This window comes from Rhinopithecus bieti, unplaced genomic scaffold, assembly GCF_001698545.2.
Source record: "Rhinopithecus bieti isolate Rb0 unplaced genomic scaffold, ASM169854v2 scaffold_12155, whole genome shotgun sequence".
NCBI classification, from domain to species: domain Eukaryota; kingdom Metazoa; phylum Chordata; class Mammalia; order Primates; family Cercopithecidae; genus Rhinopithecus; species Rhinopithecus bieti.
The window spans coordinates 2066062-2079370 of NW_016807423.1; the positions used below are offsets into that span (position 1 = coordinate 2066062).

The 13309-nt window shown below is 41.6% G+C and overlaps 1 protein-coding gene across 2 annotated transcripts in view; it reads left to right on the forward strand.

Moving 5' to 3' along the window:
• Positions 1–13309, forward strand: part of EIF2B3 (eukaryotic translation initiation factor 2B subunit gamma) — a 155666-nt gene that overhangs the window by 99908 nt on the left and 42449 nt on the right. For both annotated transcript variants that reach the window (XM_017881820.1, XM_017881819.1), the window contains exon 6: positions 7514–7603. In XM_017881820.1, the coding sequence (XP_017737309.1) occupies positions 7514–7603 (90 nt within the window). The remainder of the gene's footprint in view (positions 1–7513; positions 7604–13309) is intronic.

A 13309-nucleotide genomic window follows, 5' to 3' on the forward strand; every position in this document is an offset into this window, starting at 1 on the left:
GCCAAGATAGTGCCACTGCATTCCAGCCTGGGTGACAGAGTAAGATCCCAGCTCTAAATAAATAAATAAGTAAATAAATAAAGCTAAAAGACACTAAAATAAAGCAATTAGCCAAATTCAGAACATGAATATTCTATAAGACAGGTGACTCAGTCTAACAGATTAATGGCTTCATAGGGGAATAAGAAAGGGAAATTTTTTTTTTTAAGAGTCAAGGTCTCAGCCAGGCATGGTGGCCCATGCCTGTCATCCTAACATTTTGGAAGGCCAAGACAGGAGGATCCCTTGAGCCCAGGAGTTCAAGACCAGCCTGGACAACATAGTGAGACCCTGTCTACAAATAATCTGAAAAGTTAACTGGGCATGGTGACGCGTGCCTGTAGTCCTAGCTACTCAGAAGGTTGAGGCAGGAGAATAGCTTGAGCTGAGGAGTTCAAGGCTACAGTGAGCTGTGATTGCCCCACTCCACTCCAGCCTGGGCGACAGAGCAAGACCCTGTCTCAAACACACACAGAGAGAGAGAGAGAGAGAGAGAGAGAGAGAGAGAGAGAGAGAGAGAGAGAGAGGCCCAGCCTCCCCCGTAACTGGAACTACAGGCATGCACCACCTCACCCAGCCGGAATTTTTACAAATAAGTAAATGTGGCCAGGCACGGTGGCTCATGCCTGTAATCCCAGCACTTTGGGAGGTTGAGGCAGGCGGATCACTTGAGGCCAGGAGTTCGAGACCAGCATGGCCAGTATGGTAATACCCCATCTCTACCAAAAATACAAAAATTAGCCAGGTGTAGTGGTGCATGCCTGTAACCCCAGCTACTCTGGAGGCTGAGGTAGGAGAATCGCTTGAACTTGGGAGGCAGAGGTTGCAGTGAGCCAAGATCACGCCACTGTACTCCAGCCTGGGTCACAGAGCAAGACTCCATCTCAAAAAAATAAAATAAGCAAATGTAATGTGAGAACTTTAATGGATCTCAAATCAGATAAACCAGATGGAAAAAGACAAATCAATACAGATAGGATACTAGATGACATTATTAAATCATTGATAATGACATCAAAATTATATTGTAAAGTTCTTAGCAATTAGAAATATATACTACACATACTGAAATATTTACAGGTAAAAGGACACAATGTCTGGCATTTGCTTTAAAATACTGTATAGTTTGCCAGGATTGCCATAACAAAGTACATAAATTGGGTGACTTAGAACAGCAGAAATTTATTGTCTTACAGTTCTGGAGGGCAGAAGTCCAAATTCCAAGGTGTCAGCAGGTGGCTCCTTCTGAGGGTGGTAAGGGAGAATCTGTTCATGCCTCTCTCCTATCTTTTAGTAGCCTCAGGCATCTTTGGCTTATAGATGACATTCTCCCCATATCTCTACCTCGTCTTCCCTCTACATGTCTGTCTCTGTGTCCAAATTTCCCTTTTTATAAGGACACTACCTATATTGGATTGATGGCCCCCCCCCAAAAAAAAAAACAAAAGACTTCATCTTAACTCGATCATCTGCAAAGACTCCGTTTCCAAATATGATCACATTTACAGGTACTGGAGGGTTACAACTTCAATATCTTTTGTGGAGAACACAATTCAACTCATGATAAGTACTATAGCAAAAATAAAAATAAGAAAGATTGGCAAAATGTTGAAAATTATTTAACCTGATTGATGGATATATGAGAATTTATCCTGGATTTTATGTATATTCGAAATTTTATTTCCTTAAAAAAATTTTTTAAGAAGTGTATGTGTAAAAGCAGAGACTTGAATAAATATTTGTACACCCATGTTCATAGCATTACTCACAATGGCCAAAAGGTGGAAGAAACCCAAATGTTCATCAACAGATGAATGGATAAACAAAATGTGGTGTATACATACAAGGGAATGTATTCAGCCTTAAGAAGGAAGGAAATTTTGACACATGTTGCAACATAGATAAACCTTGACAACATTATGCTAAATGAAATAAGCCAGTCACAAAAGGATAAATATTGTATGATTCCTCTTTTTTGAGACAGAGTCTCACTCTGACACCCAGGCTGGAGTGCAGTGGTACAATCTCAGCTCACTGCAACCTCCGCCTCCCAAGTTCAAGCAATTCTCCTACCTCAGCCTCATGAGTAGCTGAGATTACACGCATGCACCACCATACCTGGCTAATTTTTTTGTTTTTAGTAGAGACGGGGTTTCACCATGTTGGCCAGGCTGGTCTCGAACTCCCAACCTCAGATGATCCATCTGCCTCGGCCTCCCAAAGTGCTGGGGTTACAGGTGTGAACAACTGCATCTAGGTTTTGTTTTTTTTTGTTTTTGTTTTTGTTTTTTAGACAGTCTCACTTGTTGCCCAGGCTGGAGTGTGGTGGCAAACTCTCAACTCACTGCAACCTCCACCTCCTGGGTTCAAGTAGTCCTCCCACCTCAGCCTCCCGAGTAGCTGGGACTATAAGCATATGCCACCACACTCGGCTATTTTTTGTATTTTTAGTAGAGACAGGGTTTCACCATGTTGGCCAGGCTGGTCTCAAACTCCTGACCTCGAGTCATCTGCCCGCCTCAGCCTCCCAAAGTGCTGGGATTACAGGTGTGAGCCATCACACCCAGTCTGCAGTGGTAGATTCATAGGAGTGTTTAATTCCAGAAATCATTTTTCAGAAGTAATTTCATCTTCCCCATTACACTGCATTATAGTACTGCATTATGTACTTTTTTTTTTTCTTTTCTTTTGAGACAGGGTCTCTCTCTGGTGCCCAGACTGGAGTGTGGTGGCACAGTCATGGCTCACTACAGCCTTGACCTCCCAGGCTCAAGTGATCCTCCTGCCTCAGCCTCCCACATAGTTGGAACCACAAGTGTACACTACCACACCCAGCTAATTGTTAAATTTTTAGTAGAGACAGGGCCTTTCTATGTTGCCCAGGTGGTCTTGAACTCCTGAGCCAAAGCATTCTTCCTGCCTTGGCTTCCCACAGTGCTGAGATTATAGGTGAGGGCTACCATGCCTGGCCTACTTCTAAAAAAAAAAAAAAACAAGGTCTCACTGTGTTGGCTGGCCTCAAACTCCCAGGCTCAAGTGATCTTCCCACCCCCAGCCTGCCAAGTGGCTGGGACTGTAGGTACAATGCCAAGGCACCTGGCTAGAAAGGATAACTTTTGAACAAATGAAGATAATAAAATCACAAGTACAGGCCGGGCGCGGTGGCTTACCCCTGTAATCTCAGCATTTTGGGAGGCCGAGGCGGGCAGATCACGAGGTCAGGAGATCAAGACCATCCTGGCTAACATGGTGAAACCCCGTCGCTACTAAAATTACAAAATATTAGCCAGGAGTGGTGGCGGGCGCCTGTAGTCCCAGCAACTCGGGAGGCTGAGGCAGGAGAATGTCGTGAACGCAGGAGGCAGAGCTTGCAGTGAGCTGAGATGGCGCTACTGCACTCCAGCATGGGTGACAGAGCGAGACTCTGTCTCAAAAAAGAAAAAAAGAATTTGGAGAGAAGTTTGGATAAGGTGAAATTGACAGCAAAAATTCTGAATTCAGCCAGGTGCAGTGGTTCGTACCTGTCATCCCAGCACTTTGGGAAGCCCAAGCGGTCGATCACCTGGGGTCAGGAGTTGGAGACCAGCCCGGCCAACATGGCAAAACCCCGTCTATACTAAAAATAAAATAATAAAAAATAAATTAGCCAACCATGGTGGCACGCACCTGTAATCCCAACACTTTGGGAGGCCGAGGCAGGCAGATCACTTGAGGTCAGGAGTTCGAGACCAGCCTGGCCAACATGGTGAAACCCCCGTCTCTACTAAAAATACAAAAGAAATTAGCTGGGCGTGGTGGTGGGCACCTGTAATCCCAGCTACTTGGGGGCTGAGGCAGGAGAATCACTTGAACCTGGGAGGCGGAAGTTGCAGTGAGCTAAGATCACACCACTGTACTCCAGCCTGGGCGACAGAGCAAGACTCCATCTCAAAAAATAAATAAAACCATCAGATCTTGTGAGCATTCACTCACTATCATGACAACAGCATGGGGGGAAAACGCCCCCATGATCCAATCACTTCCCTCCCTCCACACGTGGGGATTACAGTTCAAGATGAGATTTGCATGGGGACACAGAGCCAAACCATATCGCACACAAATACACACACACACACACACACACACACAGTAACACTTTTAGAATTGTGCTCAGGCCAGGCGCAGTGGCTCACGCCTGTAATCCCTGCACTCAGAGGCTGAAATGGATGGATCACCTGAGGTCAGAAGTTCAAGACCAGACTGGCCAACATGGTGAAACCCTGTCTCTACTAAAAATACAAAAATTAGCCAGCGTGGTGGTGCGTGCCTGTAATCCCAGCTACTCGGAAGGCTGAGGCAGGAGAATTGCTTGAACCCGGGAGGCGGAGGTTTCAGTGAGCCAAGATCACGCCATTGCACTTCAGCCTGTGCAATGGAATGAGACTCCATCTCAAAAAGAAAAGTTAAAATAAAATCATTTTTTTAATTTAAAAGATAGGTGAAGAGAAGAAAAAATGTGTGGTTCTTCAGAGGTCTTATAGACTTTACAGGCATGAGCCACTGTACCCGGCCATGTTTTCTTTTTTAAAACAAAATTGGCCGGGCGCGATGGCTCATGCCTGTAATCCCAGCACTTTGGGAGGCCGAGGCGGGCAGATCATGAGGTCAGGAGATTGAGACCATCCTGACTAACATGGTGAAACTCCGACTACTAAAAAAAAAATACAAAAAATTAGCTGGGCCTGGTGGCTGGCGCCTGTAGTCCAAGCTACTCGGGAGGATGAGGCAGGAGAATGGTGTGAACCCCGGAGGCACAGCTTGTGGTGAGCTGAGATCATGCCACTGTACTCCATCTGGGCAACAGAGCGAGACTCTGTCTCAAAAAAAAAAAACTATTTATAAATGTCTTATTCACTTCCATTTATTGATTTCTTTCTGTATTATATATAGACTCAAAACATCATCCTGGCCCAGAGCCATAAGCCAGTTATTCACATTTCGTTGGTACTTCTTTGAGGTTTTTGGTTTTGTTTTAAAATATCAATCTTTATTTCTAATATAATTCTAAAAACAATAGAATGAAATAAGGCAACCTCCTTTTTGGCAACTTAAATGTCATTAATGTCCCAGTGCCAAGATTTATATTCACTACACATTTAACCTGAAAGGAAAAAAAAAAATTCCAAATCATCCATTTCTGTTCCTGCATCATATTCCAGCCTGGTAACTAGTTACATCTCTATCCTTAAGTATATCAGTTACATTTTTTGAACATTTTTGTCTTATAAAAAATGGAAGAACGAGAGTTTTTTAAAACTGAAAAAGCATTTATAAAATACTATATAGATTTTATGGCATATATACTAGGGATTGATAACAGTTTAGAAGATACACTTATTCAGACTTTTAAGTTATTTGTATCCTGGCTCGATCAGTACAAGTTGACTCAACTATAAACATTAGGGTAGCACATCTACCTCAGAAGGTAGTTGTGAAGATTAAATAATATGGAGTGTATGAATGATGAAAGGAATTTATAAACCAAGGGAGTGAACAGGAGATTGCAACTCTTCAAATTGGTTAGATCAAAAGAAAGAAATATTAAGATGTGGAGTTCAAGTGAAACACTGCTACCACAAATCATATTTGCTACAGTCACACCCACATTTGCTACAATCTATTCCTTGAGGACTTTCATAGAACTTGAGAATTTCAGAAAGTTAAACCGTGAAAGTACCTTTTACTTTCTTCTTCATCCTCATTGTATACATTAATTAGCTTGTGTATGGTATGGGTGTGGGATTCCCAAGTCTCTGACTCTTCTATTGCACTTTTCCCAAAAGAATAGAAACCCAGAATGGTACACCATGACTTATTGGATAAATTGCTTCTGGGGTATCTAGATCCCATGATAATAATTTTCCTTAAAACTATAAGGCAGCCAGGTGTGGTGACTCATACCTGTAATCCCAGCACTTTGGGAGGCCAAGGCAGGGGGGTTGCTTGAGTTCAGGAGTCCAAGACCAGCCTGAGCAACACAGTGAGATCTTGTCTCTAGTAAAAATTAAAAAAAAAAATTAGCCAGGTATAGTGGTGCATGCCTGCAGTCCCAGCTACAGGAGGCTGAGGCAGGAGGATCACTTGAGCCCAGGAGATAGAGGCTACAGTGAGCAATAATTGCACCACTGCACTCCAGCCTAGACAAGCGGCTGTCTCCAGCCACAGCAAGACCCTGTCTCTAAAATAAAATAAAACCTACAAGGCAGTCAAAGCAAAGCAACACAGAGTTAGAAGAAAACGACAACCAGGCATCTATGACTGGAATCTTTTTTTTTTTTTTTTTAACCATACTCTCCTTCTCTTCCCTGGGTGTTTATTTTTATTAAATAAAGTGACCCCAGATATTACAAGCGTGGCATTTTTTACACCTAGGCAGATGCCTTAATTTGACCTAATTTATTCATTTATTTGTTTATTCAACAACTATTTATTGGACATTTAGTCTGTGTCAGGCATAATGCTAAGTGCTAAGGATGTGAAGATAAATCTCTGCTCCACTGAAATTCAGTCTAGTGGGAGAGAGAGAAGGTAAATAGTCTGTTTCTTTACTGTATGTTAAGTTATCCAATCGAAGTAGATAACCAAGTGTTGAGGGAGCACAGACTTCACTGTTGTCAGTGAAGGATTCCTAGAGGAAGTGTATCCTGGGGTGAGTCCTGAGAAATAAGTAGGAGTAGGAAGTTAGGATTATTCATATAATTTTACTCCATCTTCTGCAAAGATGGAGAATACATACCAAATCATGGAGGCAAAAGAAAGCGTGGCTAAGGTATGGTTTGGGGAAAGTAGGATAATTAGGGTAAGGAGCAGGAAAATGTTTGTTACAAGAATTGTGTATAAGAATTTATAATAGAGGCCAGGTGCAGTGGCTCACACCTGTGAATCTCACCACTCTGGGAGGCTGAGGTGGGTAGATCACTTGTGACCAGGAGTTCAAGACCAGCCTGGCCAACATGGTGAAACCCCATCTCTACTAAAATACAAAAATTAACTGGGCATGGTGGTGCACAACTATAGTTTCAGCTACTTGGTAGGCTGAGGCACAATAATTGCTTGAACCTGGGAGACAGAGGTTGCAGTGAGCCGAGATCGCACCACTGAACTCCAGCCTGGGCAACAGAGCAAGACTGTCTCAAAAAAAAAAAAAAGTTAATGATCGAATAGAAGAAGGTAGATTATCGTGATATGATGTCTCACCAGATTTCTTTAGAATCCTAAAAGCCTCAGAAAGTATGCCATAGGGTTTCTAGGGAAAAGACCTTTTATGTGGTAGAATCAGGGCTGGGGTCCACTGTCCTGGTCTCCCCAGAAAGGGGTGTAGGCAGCATGGCTGTGACCCTCATAAACTTACCAGTGCCTACTACCTAATAATAGAATGGAGACCATGTTACCTGATTGTGAGCCTCTTCTTTCTTGTTCTTCTTTTTTTTGGCAGGTACCCTAGAATACGTTTCCACACGGACCTTGTGGATGCCCACCTCTACTGTTTAAAAAAATACGTCGTGGATTTCCTAATGGAAAATGGGTAAGAAAAAGGGTGGTAGAGTCAAACCTACAGTGCTTAACTAGCTACTTTGTGAATTCCTTAAGTTTTAAAACTTGATAATTTAGATAACCAGTTTCTAAAATAGCACAATAGCACAGTTCTCATTTTTGTTTTAGAAATGAAATTATGTCATCAACATAGTGTTGTTTTATCTGTACCACAGAGTCCCCTGCTTGTATTTTTGCAGTGTGTGTTATAATACGTCAACAAAATATTTTGTAACACTTGTAGTAACCCATGGTGCCTCTTTCTGCCCAGTTCCAGGCTCTTCTTCCTGCTTCAACAGGATCGAGCTCCACAGCCCTTATGCTATTTGTCTCTAATTACATGTTCTTCTCCTAGGCAGTTATCCTGTAGATGGGCCCTCTTAGCAAAGGGCTAGAGACTTAACCACAGAAGAGAAAAAGGAGAGCAAGTTTCCCCCCAATTTTAGAAAAGAAGTTCACTTCAATGAGTGCAGAGAAACAAAATTTGGCACACTTTCTGATTTTTTTTTTTTTTTTTTTTTTTGAGGACAGAATTGTAGGACTTAAATAGTTTCCAGAGATTGTGTTTGGCAGATCACTGGACTTGAGTTTTCAAAGAGAAAACCCCTTTTGCAGTTGATCTCAAGGATTTTTTATAAGAAAAGCAGCTACAGTCCTCAAAGGAACAGGTGGGAAACAATTTAATAACTGCATGGTTAAGAATAGGAGCAGCTAGCTTCCCTTGATGACTGCTGGATAAGTTTGGAAAGTTCACCAGTGCTATTCAAGGCAGAAACTTATCTAGGTGAACAGATACCATGGTAGGAAGAGGTATCTCAGACCATCTGGAGAAAAGAATTTGAGAACCTGAGTTTAAATGCTAGCTCTGCCTTTGGCTGATGGACTTGAATATATATCGGAATATTAAGAGGAAGGAGGATTGTTCCCCTGCCCAGTATGATCTTTCTTGCAGTGTCCTACCCCTCACCCCCCACAACACTTGCTAAGTTCCTATGGGGAGGCCCATGTAGAGCCAATGGTAAAACAAATCATTTGGACTTTTAGAAAGCTTTCCCAAGGATTGTTATATCTCTGTTTCCCCTACCAAGGACACTGTTGCCCTGCTCCCTTCTGACCTCTGAAAAATGTTTTCATTCCATCAACACATACTTACTAAGCACTCATTATGAGGCAGGCATTGTGCTAAATCAACCATGGGATCAATGATAAATAAACAGATATGGCCCTGCCCTCATAGAAATTACAGCCTGAGCTCCATGGTGGAATGTGGAGACCTTGCTTTTTAGATAGCAGGGTAACTTGTTGCCAAGATTTAGAGGGTGATCCAAGACCTATTTCTCAGTGACCAGTCTGGGCTGTTTGTATTCCAAAAATGAAATTAACTCTTGGCCATTGAAGAGTTTATTTTTCACTCTCAAATAAAATGAAGCCATACGAAATGAGCCTAGGCCTTGATGGGCAGAGGGGACACAACTGTGTTAGAAAGGATGACTTTTTAAAAAATGATTTACTATGGAAAATTTCACATAAATGCAAAAGTAAAAAAAAAATGAACTCCCATGTATCCATCACACAGTTTCAACAATTATCAACTCATTGTTAATTTTGTTTTATATGTGCCACCATTTGTCTCCCCCCATTACCCTAAGTTGTTTTAAAGCAAGGCATTTTAATATAATTTCATCTGTAAATATTTTGATATAACTTCATCTGTAAATATATTTCAGCATGTATAGTTAAAATATAAGGACCCTTCCAGGACAAAGATGATATTTAAAATAGATATATATTTTATGTATACATATATATATAGAGAGAGAGAGGCTCTTTTTGTTTTTAATAAATACCTTAATATTATCACACCTACAAAAAACTGACAGTGTTTTCTTAATACTATCAAAGAGGATTGTGGCTTTCAGTGTCTGTATATGCAGGCAGTTTTACAGCAAACCTAGTCATCTCATCCTGGTTGTTATGGCTTATTTGTAGCTCATTTGGCCACTACCAGTTAGTTATTCCCACACCTGGCAAGTGTAGTGCAATGGTGTGTGTACCTTGAGGACAAGCCTGAAGTTGGTGATATGGCTATAGGTCCTGGCCAGAAGTTCTGCCAAATGGAACTTTCCCAGAACCTGCTGCAGTAGAGAATGATACAGAGCCTCAGCACATACTGTTTCCCCACCTCCACATCTGTTTAGGAGACACTTACCTCTTTCCTCCCCGCATCTACCTTCACCTCTCAGAATTGCTGCAATCAAAGAGCATATACTGAAAATTGATATATTTCAATATATTGGAAAAAGTAAAAAGGCAGAGCAGGGCAAATTGGAATGTTACTTGAGGGAGAATCTTTGTTCCTGGCTGGAATAGTGAAGGTCTTTGAAAAGTTGTGGGAGATGGGATTGAATTGGTTGGTGGTAGGTAGTAGCATGTAGAAGGTCTTGAAAGCTGAGCAGGGAGTTACCAATCTTTAAACAGAATAGTCTTATAGGAAATAAGCAATGATGCAACCTGGCAAGTGAACATAAACCATTCTGCATGGGAAAGAGATTTCTTCAAGATAAGTAGGAGGCATTTATAATCATCTGGTCATCAAATGATGACTCCTTTTAATGGAAAGAGTAAACCTAGGAGACCCAGCTTCAAGAAAGGACTGCTATAGCAATCCTTTGTTATATTTCACCCCTGAGAGTTAACATATTCTACCCTGTGTTCTTTATGTAGGAAAGCTTCATGTTTTCTACAAAGTCACACTTAGGTTTTGTTAGTTGTTTACATGTTAACATTTTCCACTCAAATTCTTTGAGAATGGATATCTACCTGGATTTGTAAGGCATTCACTATATACTTCGTGAACGGGGGAAAGGAGATGTAGTGACAGGTAACAGAAGCAATTTAGTATTAATAATAATGAAAGAAAAGAGGTGGGTTTCCACAGTTGACTAAGCAGAAAAGCTATAAGGAGGGCTGCAGAGAGAAGAAAATCTGTACTCTCTTTGATGAGAAGTTAACTATACACACTTTACAAGTTTTTTATCCACTTCTGAATGTAGTATGATAGATGAATGTTCCACAGAATCGTTGAACATTTTAATTCAAAATGTGTTGGATTCTATATCCAGGGCCAAAGCAGAGCTTAGTCTGAGTATTGTGACTGTGATACCTCTTGATAACTGAGTGTTCCTCCCTCTTTTATAATGTCAGCTGGATGAAGCCTAAAGAAGCTGATCTCTTAGGAGATCTAGAAGCCCAGGTATTGGCCCAGCTCTTTGCTTGCCTTAGTAGGAGTTGCTCCTAGACCTGAGTCAGGGCCCTAGATTGGCACTGGCCCTATGAAGGCCTCAAGCAATATGCCAGTATGCCAACTTTGTGAGCTAAAGCCATGGGCAATATATACCAGGCAATATATACCAGGATTAGTCTTGATTTCCTTTTAGTACAGAACCTTCCCTGACCCCCCCACCCCCATTTATCTTTCTCTCTTTAAGAGACTTAAAGATTAGTCTCCTTAACAGGAAGAATTGAGGCTGATTACTTTCTTCTTGTCCAGAAGTATCCACAGTTACAGTCACCCTCTTATAGTGTTAGAATCTGATATTGCCGTGCAGCGCTTATAGTCTTGGGGCTGGACCTTCAGAGCAGGAAGAGAGAGGAAAGAAAAAGATTTAACAGCACCTATCGTGTACCAGGCCCTATGCTGGGTGCTTTTCACATATATTCACTTCTTACAATAGTTCTCTCATTAGGTATTATATTATAGAGGAAGAAAATGCTCAAAAGTCATTTGCTCAATGTCATGCAGCCACAGCCTCAACGAAATCCATCACTGTTTAATTGATTGCCAGCAACGTCCACCACAGATGTTGGATATCTCCATTGCTAACATGCTTATGCGCACATGCACATGACTCACACTTGGAAGAATAACAGAGCAGTCACAACTTCCTTGCCTCAGCTATGTTGGGATGCAGAGAAATAAGGATAGGACCCACAAAGTGAAGTCAAGAGTTGGGGATAGGCAGCCATGGTAAGGTTAGAATCATGGTAATAATTAAAGCCACACACAAAATGAAGTTATGTTAGCTGGGCATGGTGGCATATACCTCTAGTCTCACCTACTCAGGAGGCTGAGGCAGGAGGAGCACTTGAGCCCATGAGGTTGATGCTATAGTGAGCTATATATGATGGCACCACTGCACTCCAGCCTGGTAGACAGAAAGAGATCCTGTCTCTAAAAAAAAGTTAAACATTTTAAAAGATAAAAGTGTGGAATAGCTAGAAAGCCACGAGTAAGCACAAGACAGCAGAGTGGAGATAAGAAGCAGAGATGAGGGACCAGATAGTGCCATGAGAGGTAGGCAGTAGTCGTCTTGGTTTCTTACTGTTCAGTTCAGGCATCCATTAATTTGGCTGTACTTGGTTTCCTTACATGTCCTTAGATGTCCCAGAGATTTCATGATGTGTCCTTTACTTCAATGACAACAAAATTAAGAGTATGTGACTTACACACCTTCTCAACAGTGCTGTTATTGGGTGACTGCATACTGATATCTGAAGATGCAGGTGCTACCAAGAATAAATCAAGGTAGTCTCCTTTGAACTTCTTAGTTGCATTCCTTTTTATCTCTGGGACTTATAGAAATTATCAGCTGCTGGGGAAGGGACAAAGTTCTAGCAGCACGGGACATTGTATTGACTTATAAATAAAGAGTCCCCAGTTGAGCTAGCCTGTGCTATCTGAGGGCATCATGGGTCAGACTATAGTAGGAAAGATAACCTTTTTAAAGAGGACTTAAAAACTGGAAGAATATGTATAATTAAAGCACTCCCACAAAGAAGCATCATCATGGAGCCAGAAAATCTAAAACCAGAGGGAAAATTATGTTTGGTTTGATGAAGATTTAAGAATAATCTCCCTGTAAGTATAATGGTTAATTGATGTCCTTTCCATCTCTCTTTGTTCTCTGGCAAATTCCTAAATATTTATTGATACATCCCTAGATGTTATTCCTGTAGGAAGTGTTCTCTCAATTTTTTCCCCTTTTACCACCACTTAGATTGGATTTACTGTGCTACCATAATAATATTCTGTGCTTATCTCCATCAGGCATAATTAATCATTCCCTCTTCTGATCTTGTATAATCTTTAATTATTACATGCGTCCCATTAAATTGTATTTACATGTCTGTCTTTTCCATCTTTTTGAAGTCCTTGAGGACAGACTTCATCCCCGATTCATCTTGTGACACACTAATAGATGCTCAGTAAATATAAAGGCAACCAAACTGTCAAGTGCATTTGAGGGCATAGATTTGCCTGTTTTGTTTCATTGTTGTAGTCCTACTGTCTAGAATAGTGCCTGGCACATTTTGGGCGCTCTGTGAATAAACTGAATGAATAGAATGTTGATTGGCCAGGTGAGGTGGCTCACACCTGTAATCCCAGCACTCTGGGAGGCTGAGGTGGGTGAATCACTTGGGCCCAGGAGTTTGAAACCAGCCTGGACAACAAAGTGAGACCCCATCTCTACAGAAAATAGGAAATAGAAAAATTAGTCAGGTGAGGTGGCATGTGCCTATAGTTCAGCTACTCTGGAAGCTGTGAGGTGGGAGGATCACTTGAGCCTAGGAGAGAATTTGAGGCTGTGATCACGCCACTGCACTTAAGCCTGGGTAACAGAGCAAAACGCTGTCTCAA